General features: G+C 53.6%; 1 protein-coding gene across 10 annotated transcripts in view; it reads right to left on the bottom strand.

The window, feature by feature from the left end:
* MGRN1 (mahogunin ring finger 1) overlaps window positions 1-20,465 on the bottom strand; it is a 66,773-nt gene that overhangs the window by 39,111 nt on the left and 7,197 nt on the right. For all 10 annotated transcript variants that reach the window (XM_074381642.1, XM_039478006.2, XM_074381645.1 and 7 more), the window contains exons 2-3: window positions 1,863-1,981; window positions 344-432 (exon numbers count right to left, since the gene is read on the bottom strand). In XM_074381642.1, the coding sequence (XP_074237743.1) occupies window positions 344-432; window positions 1,863-1,981 (208 nt within the window). The remainder of the gene's footprint in view (window positions 1-343; window positions 433-1,862; window positions 1,982-20,465) is intronic.

Below are 20,465 nucleotides of genomic sequence, written 5' to 3' on the forward strand. Positions count from 1 at the left end.
AATCTGGCGCTGGATCATTCCTGGCTGTTGGGACCACCCTGTGCGTGGCAGGAAGTCTGAATCACCCTTGTCCTCAACCTGAGATGCCAGGGCACCCCACCCGGCTGCCTCCAGACACCACGCAGTGTCCCTGAGCAGCACAGCTAAGAAGCACTGGCTGAACGGCTCTTGTTCCACAGACGCTTTCCTGTCAGCCGCAGGTAACCTCTGATTCCACTTGAGAGAGGGCAGAGAGACTGGGGCCCCTCCCACCTGCCCTTTTCCTCCAGCGTCAAGCCAGAACCTCTACCCCAGGCTGTGCCCCACAGAGCCTCAGGGTCCCTAGGGGCAGGGCAAAGGTTACCTCACCAGCCGGAGGGAGTCTTTGCGGATGTTCACCAGGCTCCGCAGCGTCTTCACTGGCTCGTGGGGGGCGGGAGTGACGTAGGGAAACTAGGAGGGAAACCACAGGGCCCCAGGTGACTCCCTCGGACAGAAAACAGGTCGGGGCACAGCAGCCACAGCCCCAACGGGTATCCCTGGGCTCTCATCCCCATGTGAGGGGCTGTGCCAGGCGCACTGTCCTCATTTACAGATGGAAGCTGCAGGCCACATGGCCAGCACATGCAACAGCCAGGACTAAACCACTCTGAGCAAATCCGGCCACACGGCCTCAAGGCCCAATTCCGGCACACTCAGGCCGCCCGTCCCCATCCTGCTCTCCCACGCTTCCCACATCTATTACTGGCTCCGAGCAACTTCAGCCCCTTCCTCCGGCCACACCCATTCCATCCTCAGAGGAATTTACCTGACATTTACCAGCTTCTCCGGCCTCCTGTCCCTATGCCTGCACCCTCTCGCCGCCTCCTCCTCCGTTCCCAGGCCCCCTGCCCCCTGCTCCTCCTGGAGAGACCCGCCTTCCCACCTATCACACTTAGTTCAGCCACGGCCTCTGCAGTGGAGCCTCCCTTTCTGCCCTTTCTCTCTTCTACCCATCTGTCCTGTGTTAACTGTCTACATCCCCACTGGGTAGTGGAGGCAGGCTCTGCCTTCACCCCATCCCCTGGAAGAGCACTAGGCATACAGCAGGTGCCAATGTGCGCTAAACAAATGAACAGCTGTACTCGAATGTGCCCTCCTCTGGCAACGAGAGCAAGATGTTCGCCACCTGTCTGCATCTCTACTTTGGACCATAATGTCTCTTGCCTACTGTTCCAGGGAAAATAAATATTGTGGTTTTTTTTTTTTTGTTATTTACGACAGTCTCCCTCTGTCGCCGTCACTGGAATGCAGTGGTACAATCTCGGCTCACTGTAACCTCCACCTCCCAGGCTGAAGTGATTCTCCTGCCTCAGCTTCCCGATTAGCTGGTACTACAAGCACATACCACCATGCCCAACTAATTTTGTTTTTTATTTTTATTTTTCAGTAGAGACAAGGTTTCACCATTTTACCAGGCTGGTCTCAAACCCCTGACTTCAGGAGTTCTGCCCACCTCAGCCTCCCAAAGTGCTGGAATTACAGGTGTAAGCCGTTAACGCCCAGCCTGTAAATACTCCTTTTTCTTTTTAGAGAAAGTCACCCAAGAGGCCTGGAATCAAATCCCTAATGTTCTGCATCCCCTGCAGCCCAAATACACCAGTTCAACATGGCTGCTCTGTTTCTTAGTGACCTGCCCCTGGCCGTCTGGCCTCTAAGGAACAGCGCCAGAACACAACCCATTCCAGGTCACATGCCCACACCCAAGCTCAACAGGAATCCTGCCAGGAGCTCTGCCCTGTTTAGGGGTGATTTGGTGCCTGTCTGCCCTCATGCTGGGACTGCTGGGGCCAGGGGCCTCCCCTCAACCCGAAGCCCCACGAGCCAGCCCTGTCCACACCCACCTGGACCGGGCGGCTGCCCAGGAAGTTCAGATCCATGTTCTCTCCAAAGAGGTAACCTTCAGGGTGAGGGGTGTCGAATTTCTCTCCTCCCATGAAAAAGTGTGAAGCAAAGTAGTTTCCTGTTTACAAATGGAAAGGTGATGACAGATTTTTTTGAGACAGTCTCACTCCGTCACCCAGGCTGGTGTGCAGTCGTGCAATCTCCACTCACTGCAACCTCCACCTCCTGGGTTCAAGTGATTCTCCTGCCTCAGCCTCCTGAGTAGCTGAAATTACAGGTGCGTACCACCATGCCCGGCTAATTTTTGTATTCGTAGTGGAGTCGGGGTTCTACCACGTTGACCAGCCTGGTCTCCAACTCCTGATCTCGTGATCTGCCCACCTCAGACTCCCAAAGTGCTGGGATTACAGGTACAAGCCACCGAACCTGGCCCAGAAACACAGTTATAAACTCTGAGGCTGAACACAGCCCAGTTGGAACATCTGACGGCCAACAAACCGAGCCCTGAGAAAGGCGCCACCTCAGAGGAGGCCAGCAGGCGTCCCTCGCACTCTCTGCCCCAGCCACCCAGCCTCAGGCCTTCCAAGGTGGCATCCTGGCCTCCACACGCTGCCAGCCTCAACACCCTTCCCTGGACAGCTCCTCACTGCTCACAGCCCATCAGCCGCTCTCAACTCCAACACCGCTTGCTTCTGTAGGGGACTGAGATGTGTTCCCATGAAATAGGCTCTTTGCAGAGATAATCAAGTTAAGATCATGCTGGACTGAGGGGCTCTAAATCCAGTGACTGGTTCTTTTTTTCCTCATTTCTTTTTTTAAAGACAGGGTTTCACCATGTTGGTCAGTCTGGTCTTGAACTCTCGACCTCAGGTGATCCGCCCGCCATGGCCTCCAAAGTGCTTGGATTACAGGCCTGAGCCACCACGCCTGGCCCCAGTGACTGGTTCTAAACAGAAGAAAGGAGAGGGAGACTGGGACACAAACTCACATGAAGGGAGGGCCAAGGGAAGGCAGAGGCAGAGACTGGGTGATGTAGCCACAGCCCAAAGATGACAAGCAGTGCCTGGGGCTCCACAAGTGAGGAAAGGTAAGCAAAGTCCTCCCCCAGTGTCTACAGGGACCATGGCCCTGATGACACTTCAGTTTCTGACATGTGTCTCCCTGACGGTGAGAGAATACCCCTCTGCTGTTTTAAGCCACAGTCAGAGGTCATGTGTCACAGCCACCCCAAGAAATCCTTACACATTCCCTGACCCCAGACTAAGTCCTCCTACCCCCAAATCCGAGTCCTGCGTACTTTCTGTGTCAGCACCAAGCCCATTAGAAGTCTCCATAGATCTGGGCTAGTTCATTCAGTCTGACACCCGCATGAGGGCAGGAGGCTGGAAGCGGCACCCATCACAACCCTGGCAAACTTCGGCACGAGATCTGCGCTTCTCCTATGAGGAGGGGATAGACAGCTGGGCAGCCTCAGACACCTGTGCTCACAGCCCTGCCAAGGAACGCTGAGAGCATAGCATCTCCCTGTCTTCCTTGCCTGATGCCCAGATCCAGCCCCGTTTCTCTCCAGCACATAGCCCCAGAGGCAGGTTCAGATGACCACCAGGAAAAGCCCCCAAGAAGAGGACCCAGGTGACCACAAGCCCCCAAGAGGGCCCAGGTGACCGTGGGATAGATCCCCTGAGAGGAGGACCCAGGTGACCACAGAGCCCCCTAGGGGAGGACCCAGGTGACCACAGAGTCTCTCAGGGGATGGCACAGGTGACCACAGCAGAGAGTCCCAGAGTAGACAACCCAGGTAACCACAGGGAAGAGCAGGAACGAGAGGAGGGCCCAAGAGGCCATGGGGAAGAGCCCCTGAGAGGGCACAGGTGGTCACGGGAAGAGTCCCTGAGGAGGGCGCAGGTGGCCACAGGGAAGAGCCCCTGAGGAGGGTGCAGGTGGACACGGTGAAGAGCCCCCGAGAGGAGGGCACAGGCTGACACAAGGAAGAGCCTCTGAGAGGAGGGCGCAGGTAGACACGGAGAAGAGTCCCTGAGGAGGGCTCAGGTGGTAATGGGGAGGAGCCCCTGAGAGGAGGGCGCAGGTGGACACGGGGAAGAGCCCCTCAGGCGGGCGCAGGTGGACGTGGTGAAGAGCCCCTGAGGAGGGCGCAGGTGGTCACGGGGAGGAGCCCCTGAGAGGAGGGCGCAGGTGGACATGCGGAGGAGCCCGAGAGGAGGGAGCAGGTGGACACGGGGCAGAGCCCCTAAGCAGAGGGCGCAGGTGGACACGGGGAAGAGCCCGAGAGGAGGGAGCAGGTGGACACGGGGAGGCGCCCCTGAGAGGAGGGCGCAGGTGGACACGGGGAAGAGCCCGAGAGGAGGGCGCAGGTGGACACGGGGAGGTGCCCCTGAGAGGAGGGCGCAGGTGGACACGGGGAAGAGCCCGAGAGGAGGGCGCAGGTGGACACGGGGAGGAGCCCCTGAGAGGAGGGCGCAGGTGGACACGGGGAAGAGCCCGAGAGGAGGGCGCAGGTGGTGGACACGGGGAGGAGCCCCTGAGAGGAGGGCGCAGGTGGACACGGGGAAGAGCCCGAGAGGAGGGCGCAGGTGGACACGGGGAGGAGCCCCTGAGAGGAGGGCGCAGGTGGACACGGGGAAGAGCCCGAGAGGAGGGCGCAGGTGGACACGGGGAAGAGCCCCCGAGGAGGGCGCAGGTGGACACGGGGAAGAGCCCCTGAGAGGAGGGCGCAGGTGGACACGGGGAAGAGCCCCCGAGGAGGGCGCAGGTGGACACGGGGAAGAGCCCCTGAGGAGGGCGCAGGTGGACACGGGGAAGAGCCCATGAGAGGAGGGCACAGGTGGACACGGGGAGCAGCCCCTGAGAGGAGGGTGCAGGTGGATACAGGGAAAAGCCCCTTAGGAGGGTGCAGGTGGACACAGGGAAGAGCCCCTGAGAGGAGGGCGCACGTGGACATGGGGAAGAGCCCCTGAGAAGAGCCCAAGTGATCACGGGGAAGAGCCCCTGAGGAGGGCACAGGTGGACATGGGGAAGAGCCCCTGAGAGGAGGGTGCAGGTGGACATTGGGAAGAGCCCCTGAGAGGAGAACGCAGGTGGCCATGGGCGTGTGGATTTCAGGGATGCTCAGACTATGTGGTCCTCAGTCTCACCTGTTGCAGGGACTTCTGGGAATTCTCAGAATTCCCACTAGGGGCCCCAGAATCCCTATTCCCTCTCAGTATCCCCACCTGAAGCCAGGTGTGTCCTTCCCAGGGCCCCCAGAGAGAATTGAGACCTTCAGGCCCTGCACGGTCTGTGTCCTTCCTGAGAACCACGGCACCAGTTACAGTTGGCTCAGCCGCGGACACCAAGGCCAGCTGAGCCCTGACGGTAAGTCCAGGAGTCTCCTCCCAAGAGGCAGCCCAGAGCCAGATGCCCAGCACAGCTTTCCCGGCTGTAGAAATAATGGGCAGGAGCTGCAGCCCCACCTAACCCACCATGCAGAACAGGATCCACTGACAGCCAGTGGCCAGAAGGCAGGACCCAAGAGGCAGCTACTCCCCCAAGTGTGACACCTCATTTCATGCACTGCCACGCAGCTGCTGGAACCAAGTTCACCTAGACACACTGACATGGAGCGACACTCACGGAGTATTTGTTAAAGAAAACAAGTTCACACACTGCAAGATTATCTTCTCTGGGGTCACTGCACGCACCGAGATGTGCAAAACGTAACTGTGAGTTCACAGAGAATGCTATGGAAGGACATGTCTGCGAGGCTGCCAGGGAAACTGGAGCAGAGCAGAGGGGTGGAACAAAGCCCACATGGTGTTTTTAAGTCAAAAGAAAGAGTAACTGTAGTACAGGTGAGCCCAGGCCATCTCCACTTACCCAGGCCTTGCATACACCCCCACCACATTGAAAGCTTCAGTGAATTTTAAAGGTGACATTTTCCACACAGCCTAAGGGGCAGGGCCCGGGGCCACAAGGCACATAGTGCCTCAGGACATGTTGGTCTCTGGACGCTGGACTCAAGTCTTGGTTGTCCTTCAGCTCATCCAACCTTAAGCCCAAGTCATGGATCAGGGTTGAAGGAGGGCCCAGCCCGGAGCCACCTGCCCACTCCTCCAAGATGTGCACCATGTTCATGAAAACCACATGAAGGACTCGGCTGCTGGGAACCCCCGACACGAGCTGCAGGCAGACAAGGGCCACAGCAACATGGTGAGAGGGTGTGAGAATCCCGGTGACGCTGCCAACTGGCCCATGACCCATTGTTAGGGGCACTCTTAGCAATGACCAGCCCCCATCCTTCCAGGCTCCCCCCGGTGCTGATGTAGAGTGAGGTAGGGTCCAGAAAGCCCAGGCAGCCTTGGTCCGGAGGGAGACTCAGGATCCAGGCTTGTCTTCCAGGCCGAAGCACTGGGCACTCCATGGCCCCAGGCAGAAGACAAATCCCTGGCCCAGAAGCCTCCTGCTACAACCTCCTCCCAGGCACCTTCAAGGCACAACCACTTTATGTCCAAGAAGCCCCCTGAGCTTCCTCTCTGAAAGCAGTAGATGAGCGAGGCAGCCAGCCTCCACAAGGGCCCCCAGTACATCTCACCTTCTGGCCAACACGTCTCTGGGTAGACTTCACCCACACTCAACAGGGCTGACCAAGTGACCAGCGAGACTGTGTGAAAATGATGGTGTGTGGCTTCTAAGGCTCTGGGGGAAGCTGCCACCATGCTGTGAGGACATCCATGCAGCCTCATGGAGAGGTCCACATGGTGAGGACCCGAGGCCTCCCGCTAGAGCCAACACCAGCATGTCGGAACTATATGAGCTAGGAGGCAGCCCCTCCAAGCCCAGGCAAGCCCTCAGATGACCACAGCTCGCCCACAGCGTTTTTTGAGACAGCGTCTTGCTCCGTCACCAAGGTTGGAGTGTAGTGGCATGATCACTGCAGCCCTGGACCTCCTGAGCTGGAACAATCCTCCCGCCTCAGCCTCCTGAGTACCTGGGACCCTGGGTGTGTACAACAATGCCTGGCTAATTTTTATTTTGTGTAGACATGGGGTCTCACTATGTCACCCAGGCTGGTCTCAAACTCCTGGGCTGAAGCAGCCTCCCACCTTTGCCTCCCAAAGTGCCGGGATTACAGGCGTGAGCCACCGTGGCCACAGCCTGACTGAGGACTCATGAGTGACGGTCAGCCAGAGCCACTCCCAACCCCAACCCACACAGTAAGGTAAGCGCTATGCTAAGCCGCTAAATTCTGAAGGATTCACCCAGAAACAGATGTTGAATCTTTCTCAGATGTGGTCCAGGTGACTGTCATTCTCCTCTCCTGGCTCCCAATTTGAGTTCATTCCTACAGCCACGGCAGTGGTTAGAACTCTGGCACTGTCTGCCCTGTGACCACGCCCACTCGCTAGTCTCCCCACACCCTGAGTCCCACGTCTGTTTCCCGACCCACTGCTCTCGAAGCCCTGCTGGCATCCCAGTCTCCTCCCTGCAGCCTGGGAGGCCCCAGAGGAGCCCACCCTGCCGGCCCTGGCCTGCTCACACCTCAGGGCCCTGGAGTCCTCAGCTCTTCCCTGGAGCGCCGGCTCCACCTCAGGCTGCCCTCCTCTCCACAATGCCTCTTCTGATCACCTCCCCAACGCCACTTCTTTACTTTTTTTTTTTGAGACGGACTTTCACTCTTCTTGCCCAGGCTGGAGTGCAGTGCCATGATCTCAATTCACTACAACTTACGCCTCCCCGGGTTCAAGCAATTCTCCTGTCTCAGCCTCCCGAGTAGCTGGGATTACAGCCATGGGCCACCACACCTGGGTATTTTTAGAAGAGACGGGTTTCTCCATGTTGGTCACGCTGGTCTCAAGCTCCCAACCTCAGGTGATCTGCCCGCCTCGGCCTCTGACCACCCCTTTTACAACCTGCCAAGCCCCCCACACCCCTGCTTGCTAACCCATCTCCCCACTCCCCTTTCTGGCTTTATTCATCTCCACACCACTTTTTGGCCTGATGTTCTAGGTGGGAGGCTCTAAGATCTTACTGTATGTAGTTTTAGGCTTCAGTAACTTCAGAGGAAGTTACTGAGCTGGGCCGCTGGTTCAAGCCTGGGCACTTAGGAAGATCAAGGCAGGAAGACTGCTTGAGCCCTGGAGTTCAAGATCAGCCTGGGCAACATAGGGAGACCCTGTCTCTACAAAAGTTTTTTTAAAACTAGCTGGGCCTGGGGCAAACGCTTATAGTCCTAGCTACTCAGGACACTCACTGAGGTAGGAAGATCGCTTGAGCCCAAGAGTTCAAGGCTGCAGTGAGCCATGATCACGCCACTGCACTCCAGCTTGAGCAACAGAGCAAGAGCCTGACACGCAAACACACACTTTCTCTCTATATATACACACACACATATGCACATACATATATATATAACTTCAGAAGAACAAATGCTACAAACTGAAACACACGGGTAATAAGTAATTTTTTCCTTCATCATTTCAAAGCTAAGTTTTCTACAGTTAACATGTATCACTGTAAAACAAGAAAAATTGGGGGCCGGGCACGGTGGCTCAAGCCTGTAATCCCAGCACTTTGGGAGGCCGAGGCGGGTGGATCACGAGGTCAAGAGATCGAGACCGTCCTGGTCAACATTGTGAAACCCCGTCTCTACTAAAAACACAAAAATTAGCCAAGTGTGGTGGCACGCACCTGTAATCCCAGCTAATCAAGAGGTTGAGGCAGGAGAATCACTTGAACCTGGGAGGCAGAGGTTGTAGTGAGCTGAGATAGCACCACTGCACCCTAATCCAGTCTGGGTGACAGAGCAAGACTCTGTCTCAAAAGAAAGAAAAAAAAAAGAGAGAGGGAGAAAGAGAACGAGAATTGAGGCTGAGATCTGTATCATTTTAGCCACAGCTTATGTCAGACTGTGAATGCATGAAATAACCAGGAAGAAAAGGTACGCATCTTCTCAAGGGATGTATTTCCACTCTTTTTTAGTATTTCTACTTGTTACTGATTTAAACTGTAATATTGGGCCAGGCACGGTGGCTCAAGCCTGTAATCCCAGCACTTTGGGAGGCCGAGGTGGGTGGATCACAAGGTCAAGAGATCGAGACCATCCCGGTCAACATGGTGAAACCCCATCTCTACTAAAAATACAAAAAATTAGCTGGGCATGGTGGCGCGTGCCTATAATCCCAGCTACTCAGGAGGCTGAGGCAGGAGAATTGCCTGAATCCAGGAGGCGGAGGCTGCGGTGAGCCGAGATCACACCATTGCACTCCAGCCTGGGTAACAAGAGTGAAACTCCGTCTCAAAAACAAAACAAAACAAAACAAAAAAAACTGTAATATTTGTTTGATCAACTGGGTATCAGTAATGCCTAATCAAACCACAAAAAAATTCTCACAGGTTATGATGATGTAAAAAGTTTTTTAATTCCTTTTTTTTTGAGACGCAGTCTCTCGCTCTGTCGCCCAGGCTGGAGTGCAGTGGCGTGAACTAGGCTCACTGCAACCTCCACCTCCTGGGTTCAAGCAATTCTCCTGCCTCAGCCTCCTTAGTAGCTGGGATTACAGGCATGTGCCACCACGCTCAGCTAATTTTTGTATTTTTAGTAGAGACAGGGTTTCACCATATTGCTCAGGCTGGTCTCAAACTCCTGACCTCATGATCTGGCTGCCTCAGCCTTCCAAAGTGCTGGGATTAAGGGCATGAGCCACCACACCCAGCAATTTTTTAAAATTTTAATTTCAACTGCGGTGAGCCGAGATCGCGCCACTGCACTCCAGCCTGGGTAACAAGAGCGAAACTCCGTCTCAAAAAAAAAAAAAAAAAAAAATTCGAGCAGGGCTGGGCACGGTGGCTCACGTATGTAATCCTAGCACTTTGGAAGGCCAAGGTGGGAGATTCACTTGAGCCAAGGAGTTCAATACCAGCCTGGGCAACATGGCAAAACCCCAACTCTAACAAAAATACAAAACTTAGGCCAGGCACAATGCCTCACGCCTGTAATCCCAAAACTCTGGGATGCCAAGGTGAGCAGATCACTTGAGGTCAGCAGTTCAAGACCAGCCTGGCCAACATGGTGAAATCCTGTCTCTACTAAAAATAACAAAGTTAGCTGGGCATGTGCCTGTACCAGATACTCAGGAGGCTGAGGCACAAGAATCGCTTGAAGCCAGGAGATGGAGTTGCAGTGAGCCGAGATTATTGTGCCACTGTATTCCAGCCTGGGTGACAGAGTGGGACTCTGTTTCAAAAGAAAAAAAAAAAAAAGCTGGCATGGTGGTACACACTTACAGTCCAAACTACTCAGAAGGCTGAGGTGGGAGGATCTCTTGAGCCTGGGAGGTCAAGGCTGCAGTGAACTGGGATCAAGCCACTGCACTACAGTCTAGGCAACAGAGCTAGACCCTGCATCAAAAAAAAAAAAAAGATTCACTGGGCACAGTGGCTCATGCCCATAATCCCAGCACTTTGGGAGGCCAAGGAAGGCAGATCACTTGAGGTCAGACAGAGGTCAGGAGTTGAAGACCAGCCTGACCAACATGGTGAAACTGTGCCTACTAAAAATACAAACATTAGCTGGGCATGCCTGTAATCCCAGCTACTTGGGAGGCTGAAACAGGAGAATCACTTGAACCTGGGAGGCGGAGGCTGCAGTGCACACCACTGCACTCCAGCCTGGGCAACAGAGCAAGAATGTCTAAAAAAAATAATTTGTATCAAGTCACATGTTCAAGGATAGGGAAACGCGTAACAGACAGGGCAGGGTCACAGGAAGGACCCACAGCCCTAGCAGTTAGGAGCAGGGTCTATGTGATCAACATGAGGCAGATGATCAACAACTCACACCTGCAGGAGAGACCAACTGGGAAGGAGGAGAAACTCCTCACAGATAATCCAGGGCCGGGTGCAGTGGCTCACGCCTGTAATCCCAGCACTTTGGGAGGCTGAGGGGGGCAGACGGCTTGAAGCCAGGAGTTTCAGATCAGCCTGGGCAACATGGCGAGACCTCGTCTCTACAAAAAAATGCAAAAAGTAGCCAGGCACAGTGAGGTGCACCTGTAGTTCCAGCCACTCAAGGGGCTGAGGCGGGAGGACCATGTGAGCCCAGGAATTTGAGGTTCCAGTGAGCTATGATTGCGCCGCTGCACTCCAGCCCAAGCAATGGCATGACTGTCTCAAAAAAAAGAAAAAGAAAAACATCCAAAATGAATCCTGTCGCTCACGCATGGGTATTCACACATGGAAAAACAACGCAGGACGGAGACCCTAGGTCCCTGATGGGGCAGGAGGAAGGGACCAGGTCTGGGGAAGTGTGAGGGGCCGGGCCGTCCTTTTCTTTTGCCTCAAGAACGACGTGCACATGTAACATGGTGTGTGTGTGTCCATGTGCTGTGTATGTTTGTGTGTGCACCAACTCAGAATCAAGAGGAGGGCTGCCAAGGGGGTGGAGGAAAAAGGAGACCTAGAGTGAGAAGAAGGCAACTGTGGAGGTGAAAGAACGCAGGTGGAACTGCACCCACGTGGCTCTCCCTCCATACCAACTGAGGCCAGTACCCCCTTTCCCAATGGCACCAAGGAGAGAGGGCCAGACACAGCCCCCACCTTCCATGCAGGAAACGAAGCTCAGCAAAGACCCCCAAGCTTATCAGTGGTGGAGCTGCAGCTCACACCCCAACTCCGGAGCCCACTTGGGTCTCAGTTTCCATGCTGAGCACCTCCCCTCCTGCAGCCTGGGTCCACGAGGACAGCAGTCAGTGGTGTCATCGCCAGTGACAATGGGCACTGTTCACACACAAAGAGCCACACGCAAAGGGCTTCCCCAGCAGAATGGCTGAAAATCCTCCTGTGGGCTCAAAGTACCCCAGAGACGCCACAGGAGCCCAAGCTATCCTGGAAATCCCAGCTACAGGAAACCAACACACTCAAGGACCCAGGGCCTCAGGGCCTCCAGGGCAGTCCTCAAACACCGCTAAAACAAAGGCAACCTTCTCCCCTGGTTTTCTGTCACCCCCAGGGGGTCTGGAGCTCAGCAAGTCACTGCCTCCCTGACCAAGGGATTCAGACTCTGGGTGGCTTGCAGATGTCTGGGTGACGTGGAAAGGGAGGAAACAGCCACAAAAATGCAAACCAACAACCCCTTCCTTGGGAGGCCTCCAGACGTTTCCCACACAGTCTTGATCCCCTACACACAAGCCTCCAGGTGGGAGGAATACATGTGTTTGTCACCCTTTACAGCTGAGAAAAACCAAAACCATAAGGCCATGGGTCAGAAGCTGTCTCGGAGATGGCCAGGGAGGGGGACAGCCCCGTCCCTTCTATACAGGCCATGAGTTAATCAAGAAGCCTTCTGTGGCCCCCTTTTGTCTGTTGCACCTTGTCAATATCTGGTGGTACAACGTGTGCAATGAATGCCACCAGACGTTCACGAGAAGAAAACAGGAATATTCTTTATCACTGAAATGAGTGAACCTTGAGAGGGCGGGAAGCCCGCCCGGGACACGGCAAAGCCTGCCGAGAACACAGGTGAAAATCGTAGCACAGGCATCTACGAGCACAGATGGATTCAACCGAGCAGAGGCGAGCCACGGCAAACCACCGTCAGTGCCATGGAGGGCATGGAGGAGGCGGAAGAGTCAAGTGGGGCCTTGCTGTTCTGCCTGTAAACACCTGCACCGCCTGCCTGTGTCTGAACTCGGCAATCAGAGTTTTCAGGGAAAAAATCTGATCCATGTTAATCAGAAGAGAGTTCGGGGCCCACCGGATTAGAGGTTCCTGGTCTGGACCCTTGAAAAGCATTTGCCTCCGAACCCACCAACCCTGGGACACCCCTGATAAAAACAGGCCAGACTCAGATCTCAGTGGAAAGGCCTTTCCTCTGCACCCCCAACAAGGAGACCACATGTGGATCCATAGGCAGACGCTCCTCATCCTCCCCGACCAAGGGGGCGGAAGCTGTGCTATGGGGACAGGAAGCCCAAGCAATAAGGAGGCCTGGGTGACAAATGTCCCGCCTGTCCCATTCCAGGTAACCCAGGCTTCCTCCTCACCTTCCAGATTCCCCCAGTCCAATGATCTCCACAAGTCAAAGTCGCCGCACCCTGACCTAAAGGCCAAGGCCAAACTCCCCGCTCTGCAGACCAGATTCTACCTGCCCTGCCCACTACCACTCCCACCTTCCCGGCCTGGGCTATTCCCTCCTTGGGATGCCGTGGTGAGGCCAGCCTGGACCACCTTACAGGCTGCCTGCCAGCTTGTTGTCAAAGCTCCCACCGCCACTCTCCTCATAGTGTCACTGCTTTTTCTCATGTACCTGTTGGCCCACTCTGCCCTCCCCTGCCCAAGAGCAGGCGTCATTTACAACAACACGGTCCCATATCCTCATGACCTCCACCCTCCACACCATAAGAGCTGTATAAACACTCACCTAAGGAATGAAAGCAGATGCTGTTGTTACTGGTGTCTGACAGGGAAACTGAGGCCCAGTGAGGCTAAGTGACCTGCTCAGGTCACACAACCAGGGAGGGATGTTCTCACTGGGACCCCCATGTAGGCTCCAGAGCCTGCATTCTCAGCCATGTGAAGGAAGCCAGGATGTGAATGATCACCCAGAATGCCTGCCTCCTAAGAAACACAGCAGCCCAGGGACCCAAGACACCACGGGCGGACTTCACTAGGCTGCCTCAGCCATCATCCCCACCTGAGGAAGCAGGAGTGGCAAGGCCACGAGGCGTCTGCAGGGGCTCGGAACAGCTCACTGATTCCACCTGCTGAAAATTCGTCTCATGGTCTAACAGAACAGATGTTCCTGGTTACCAGTCTCACAAAATCAGCTGACGCATTGCCAATAAACCTCAGTTGAGCCAAACCTGCACCAGATCAGGTCCCAGGATACCCCCACCAGATGGGAGGCCAGAGGGGGTGGCAGCCCCTCAGCCTTCGAGCGCCCTGGGGGTCCCACCCAGCTGTATCACCCACGCATTGATCCCCCTGGGCCCACCATACCACCATGCTTCCCTGCTCGCTACCAATCCCCCACCCAGCTAGGAAGTCAACATGGGCTTGGATCTTGATTTTTTTTTTTTTTTGCAGACAGAGGCGCACACTGTTGCCTGGGCTGGGGTGCAGTGGCACGATGTTGGCTCACTGCAACCTCCACTTCCCGGATTCAAGCAATTCTCTTGCCTCAGCCTCCAGAGTAGCTAGGATTACTGGTGCCTGCCACCACACCTAGCTAATTTTTTTTTATTTTTAGTAGGCATGGGGTTTCACCATGTTGGCCAAGCTGGTCTCAAACTCCTGACCTCATGATCCACCCGCCTCCCAAAGTGCTGGGATTACAGGCATGAGCCACCATGCCCGGCCTTGATTTCTTTATCTGCACACTTGAGATGAGAGGAACACCCAAAATTCAGGATGTCCTGAGGATTTTTTAAAAAGCCCATTTACACAAAGGAGCAGATGAGAACACCCTTGCTAGATGTTCCTTTCCAACCTCCCATACGTAAACATGATACCATACTAAACACAGGGCTCTGGCTCCCAGTGCGGAAGGCAAAGCTGAGAACAACTTTGACTACGTAGAAACGCTGGTGCGCTGACGTGGCTTAAGCTGTAGCCACTGTCTTTGATTGGGGTGTGTCCGCCCCAGCCAACACAATCTTTTCTGGAAACAGCCTCCACTACCCTCAGGGCCCCCACCCCTAGACAGGGGCAGTTTGGCCCCAAGGTAGACACCAGCAAGCTGGGCCATCTGGATTCTCCCTTCTGTGGAATGGGACCAGGGACAACGGCAGCACTTGGTCCTTGAGCAGCCCGGTGGGTAGCGATGGCCTTGTGCATGCCAGAACAGCCAGAGCGCTCTGCAGGACAGCAGGATGGCGCTGAGGCTGGAGCCAAACATGGGCTCTGGATTCTCACAGCTTCCACTTCTCCTTTTCCCCTGAAGTTCCTGGGACCTCCCTCCGAGACTTCACTCCACTCCGTTTCTTCCCTAGGTTGGCTTCCATAAACGGCACTGAGATGGCCAATTTCCAAACAAATTAAAACCATAATAAAAAGCATTTAGGAAAGAGCTTCTGTAAACCAACAACAACAAAAAAAGAATTATCCTTTTGTGTGTGTGTGTGTGTGTGTGTGTGACAGAGTCTCGCTCTGTCGCCCAGGCTGGAGTACAGTGTGGCACCATCTCTGCTCACTGCAACCTCTGCCTGCCGGGTTCAAGCGATTCTCCTGCCTTCAGCCTCCCCAAGAGCTAGGATTACAGGTGCCCAACGCCACACCCAACTAATTTTTGTATTTTTAGTAGAGACGGCATTTTGCTGTGTTGGCCAGGCTGGTCTCAAACTCCTAACCTAAGGTGATCGACCTGCCTCGGCCTCCCAAAGTGCTGGAATTACAGGTGTGAGCCACTGCACCTGGCTACTCAATTGCTTGAATGTGTAAAAGACTTCACCAGGCACTTCAACAGGAGGATGAGAAACAGATGGCCAATTCTCATACAGAAAGGCTCTCAACCGCACTGGTCATCAGGAAAAAGTAAAATGAGAAATCCAAGGTGAGGCTGAAAAAATAAATTACAAATAGCATGCACCCCTCACCCTACCTACTGCCAGTATGAATGCAGAGGGACCAGCACCTGTGTTCTTGCCTGCAGAAATGCAAGTTAGCTTGCTCACTCAGAAAAGTTTAAAATCTACTAAGGCTGAACGCACCCAAGGGCCCCAACAAGTCCACACCCAGGCATAAAAATGCACCCAAAGATATCAGACTCAAGGGCACCACCGTCAGACACAAGAATGTCCCCAGCAGAATTGCTCCCCCGGCGCCTCGCCATGGGCAGCACCTGGACGCTGGAGGGTCCCACAGCAGATTCGAGATCACTCACTGCTCACAGACCCCGCCAGGGCATCGCATCCCATCTCATTCCAGGTGGAGCAAGAAGAGCTTCTACTCCAGTTCTCTCAAGTTCAAACCCAAGCAGAACTCACCCAGGGTGGAAGTCAAGAGAGGGTTACCACGGAAGAAGGGGGAGGCAAATTGTTCAGGAGGGGACAACAGGGGCCTCTGGGAACAGGTACTACTCTATTTTTCTCAACAGGTTCACTTTGTGATCATTTATCAAACTGCATGTTGATGAGCTGTACATTTCCTAGAAGCATGGTAGCCTTGGCCAGGCCCAGTGGCTCATGCCGGTGATCCCAGCTACTCCAGAGGCTGAGGTAGGAGAACTGCATGAACCTGGGAGGCTGAGGCTAAAGTGAACTGAGCTCTCACCACTGCACTCCAGCTTCGGTGACAGAGCGAGACTCTGTCTCAAAAAAAATAAATAAATAAATAAATACATAGACTGGGCTCGGTGGCTCATGCCTGCAGTCCCAGCACTTTGGGAGGCCGAGGTGGGTGGATCACAAGTTTAGGAGTTCAAGACTAGAGTGGCCAATATAGTGAAACCCCATCTCGGCCGGGCTGGTGGCTCACACCTGTAATCCAAGCACTTTGGAGGCCAAGGCGGGCAGATCACCTGAGGTCGGGAGTTTAAGATCAGCCTCACCAACATGGTGAAACCCCATCTATAAGAAAAAAAGGAAGCAAGGAAGGAAGGAAGAGAGAGATGGAGGGAGGGAAGGAAGGAAGGAGAAAGAAAGAAAAAGAAAAGAAAGAGAAAAAGAAAGAAGAGAGAAAGAAAGAGAAAAGAAACACCATCTCTACTAAAAATACAAAAAATTTGCCAGGCTTAGTGTCAGGCATCTATAATTCCAGCTACTCAACAGGCTGAGGCAGAGAACTGCTTGAACCCAGGAGGCGGAGATTGCAGTGAGCCAAGATCGCACCACTGCACTCCAGCCTGGACGACAGAGTAAGACTCCGTCTCTCCATCTCTAAATAAATAAATGCCTCAATTTATTATTTTTCATTTACTTGATTAATTTATTGCTTTAGAAACACGGTCTGGCTGTCACCCAGGCTGAAGTGTAGTGGTGTGATCTTGGTTCACTGCAACCTCGGCCTCTTGTATTCAAGAGATTCTCCCACCTCAACCCTAATCTGAGTACCTGGGATTGCAGGTGCACACCACCACACCTGCCTAATTTTTTTTTTTTAATATTTTTAGTAGAGATGGGGGTTTCACCTAAGTGATCTGCCTGCCTCGGCCTCAGCCAAATTGCTGGGATTACTGGCATGAGCCACCATGCCCGGCCCCCGGCCCCTGATTTTAAATGTCTATGTACAGTATGTGTACATACACACTTTTTTCCCCCAAAGCACTGAAGCAATCTTTCCTTTCTTTTGATTCCCCAGAAGGTTCCCTGGGAGTCTGGGCTCTCAGAGACATCACAGAGAGTGTCTGTTCTGCGGGGTAGGAGCCCTGCTGGAAGAAAGCTAAGGGTATGCGAGCAGTGATGCCAGTGCTGACCCCTGAGGAGCTAATGCAACCTTCTGCCCACCTCAGGGATGCCAGGCCTGCCTGAGGCCCCACACCCAACACCAGGTGAGAGGACCCAAGTCCCCAGCAAGATGGATGAAAGGACTTCTCACAGCCTCAAGTCTTGATTTCAGTCACTCCTCAAACCTCTTGCTTCTTTCCCCATTCTATGGAAAGGCAAATGACAGAATGCTCGTTCAGGATTAAGTGACCCCCTCCAACACTGCTCCAGGTCGGCTTTTCTGCAAACAAGCAGAGGGACACAGACCCCTCCTTGAGTACAGGCAGGGGCTGAACTCCGGGCAGCTCTACAGTTGCTCAGTGAGCACAAGTCAGGCACTGCAGGGACGGCGCACAAGACACCACACCATCCTCCACAGGACAAGACGACCCCAAAGCAAGAACAAAGCTGGACAGCCTCACAGGACACAGGGGAAGGGCGTGGGGAAAGCCAGCCAACGTGGGACCCAGGCGGCACTGTGTCTGGGAAGTGGGCAGGCAGGAGAGGTCACCACTTCAGGATCATCCAGGAAATACAGAACGTTTTCCAGAAAACTTCCGGGCATCACGAAAAACAAAAGCCAGGCTGGACGAGGGCCAGGGTCTGTCCCTTCCTGCTGGCTCACATGGACTGGTGGCCAGACATGAAAGGGGCCCAGGGAATCAGAGCTGATCCCCAGGGTTCAGCCAGGGAAATGGGGCCCCATTGAGCTGATGAATGGCTAAGGCCCCTGAGGAAGTCACTGGCAGAGCTGGGGCTACTGTCAGCCCAGGACTCTGAAGCCCGTGCTCCTCCCACCACACCCCTACAGGGTTGCCCCCCACAGCAGGTGCAATTTTCACAGCCTGTTAGGATTGCTTTTACCTTTGAATGTCCCTACTATGAAACTCAAGCCCTTTAAAAAAAAAAAATCGTATTAACTTTGTAAATAAATAGAACGTGGCCTCAGCTGCCCAGGCTGCAATGCAGTGGTGTGATCTCAGCTCACTGCAACCTCTGCTTCCTGGGTTCAAGCAATTCTCTTGCCTCAGCCTCCTGAGTAGCTGGGATTGCAGGCACCTGCTACCACGTCCAGCTAATTTATTGTATTTTTAGAAGAGATGGGGTTTTACCATGTTGACCAGGCTGCTCTCAAACCCATGACCTTAAGTGGTCCACCCGCCTCGGCCTCCCAAAGTGCTAGGATTACAGGCATGAGCCACCGTGCCAGGCCAAATTTTATTAATTTATTCTTTTTTTTTTTTTTTTTTTTGAGACAGAGTTTCGCTCTTGCTGGAGTGCAATGGCGCGATCTCGGCTCACCACAACCTCGGCTTCCTGAATTCAGGCAATTCTCCTGCCTCAGCCTCCCGAGTAGCTGGGATTACAGGCACGTGCCACCATGCCCAGCTAATTTTTTGTATTGTTAGTAGAGACGGGGTTTCACCATGTTGACCAGGATGGTCTCGATCTCTTGACCTCGTGATCCACCTGCCTCGGCCTCCCAAAATGCTGGGATTACAGGCTTGAGCCACCGCGCCCGGCTTATTAATTTATTCTTTAGAGACAGAGTCTTACTCTGTTGCCCAGGCTGGAGTGCAGTGGGGCAATGATGGTTCACTGCAGCCTGGATATCCTGAGCTCAAGCATCCTCCCATCTCAGCCCACCAAGTAGCTGGAACTAAAGGTGCACACCGCCACACGCTGATAAATTTTGTATTTTTTGTAGAGACAAGGTTTTGCTGTGTTGCCCAGGCTGGTCTCAAACTCCTGAACTCAAGTAATCTGCCAGTCCTGGACTCCCAAATTGCTGGGATTACAGATGAGCCACCACGCCTCACCTAGAATGACTGTTACATGGGCACTGGGTTTCTTTTTAGTGTGATGAAGATATTTTGGAACTAGGCAGTGGAGAAGGCTGCACAACACAAGTATACTAAAAACATCCAGACTGGACATTTTCAGTGTGACTTATATGCTGTGAATTAGATCTCAACAAAGCTGTTATTAAAAAAGAACAGCCAGGTGCAGTGGCTCACACTTGTAAACCCAGCACTCTGGGAGGCCGAGACAGGCGGATCATGAGGTCAAGAGATAGAGACCATTCTGGCCAACATGGTGAAACCCTGTCTCTACTAAAAATACAAAAAAATTAGCTGGGCGTGGTGGCACACACCTGTAGTCTCACCTACTCAGAAGGCTGAGACAGGAGACTCGCTTTAACCCAGGAGGCAGAGGTTGCAGTGAGCCAAGATCCCGCCACTGCACTCCAGCCTGAGCAACAGGGCAAGACTCCATCTCAAAAAAAAAAAAAAAACAAAAAAAAAAAACTAACCAGGCATGGTGGCATACGCCTATAATCCCAGCTACTCAGGAGGCTGAGGCAGCTTTAACCCGGGAGGCAGAGGTTGCAGTGAGCCAAGATCCCGCCACTGCACTCCAGCCTGAGCAACAGGGCAAGACTCCATCTCAAAAAAAAAAAAAAAAAAAACTAACCAGGCATGGTGGCATACGCCTATAATCCCAGCTACTCAGGAGGCTGAGGCAGAAGAATCACTTGAACCTGGGAGACAGAGGTTGCAGTGAGCCGAGATAGCGCAACTGCACTCCAGCCTGGGCAACAGAGCAAGACTTTGTCTCAAAAAAAGAAAACAAATTTGCTAGGCATGGTGGTACAAACTCATAGCTGGGAAAACCCAGCTACTTGGGAGGCTGAGGTGGGAGAATCACCTGAGCTGGGAAGTCAAGGCTAGAGGGAATTGCGATCATTGTGATCACACCACCACATCCAGCCTGAACAACAGAACAAGACCCTCCCAAAATTTAAAAAAAAAAAAAAATTAACTCAAAATGGATCAAAGACCTAAATGTAAGAGCTAAAACTATAGGCCGGGCGCGGTGGCTCACGCCTGTAATCCCAGCACTTCGGGAGGCCGAGGCGGGTGGATCACGAGGTCAAGAGATCGAGACCATCCCGGTCAACATAGTGAAACCCCATCTCTACTAAAAATACAAAAAATTAGCTGGGCATGGTGGCGCATGCCTGTAATCCCAGCTACTCAGGAGGTTGAGGCAGGAGAATTGCCTGAACCCAGGAGGCGGAGGTTGCGGTGAGTCGAGATCGCGCCATTGCACTCCAGCCTGGGTAACAAGAGCGAAACTCCGTCTCAAAAAAAAAAAAAAAAAAAACTATAAACTTCTATAAAAAAA

This window comes from Saimiri boliviensis, chromosome 12 (assembly GCF_048565385.1).
Source record: "Saimiri boliviensis isolate mSaiBol1 chromosome 12, mSaiBol1.pri, whole genome shotgun sequence".
Classification (NCBI taxonomy): domain Eukaryota; kingdom Metazoa; phylum Chordata; class Mammalia; order Primates; family Cebidae; genus Saimiri; species Saimiri boliviensis.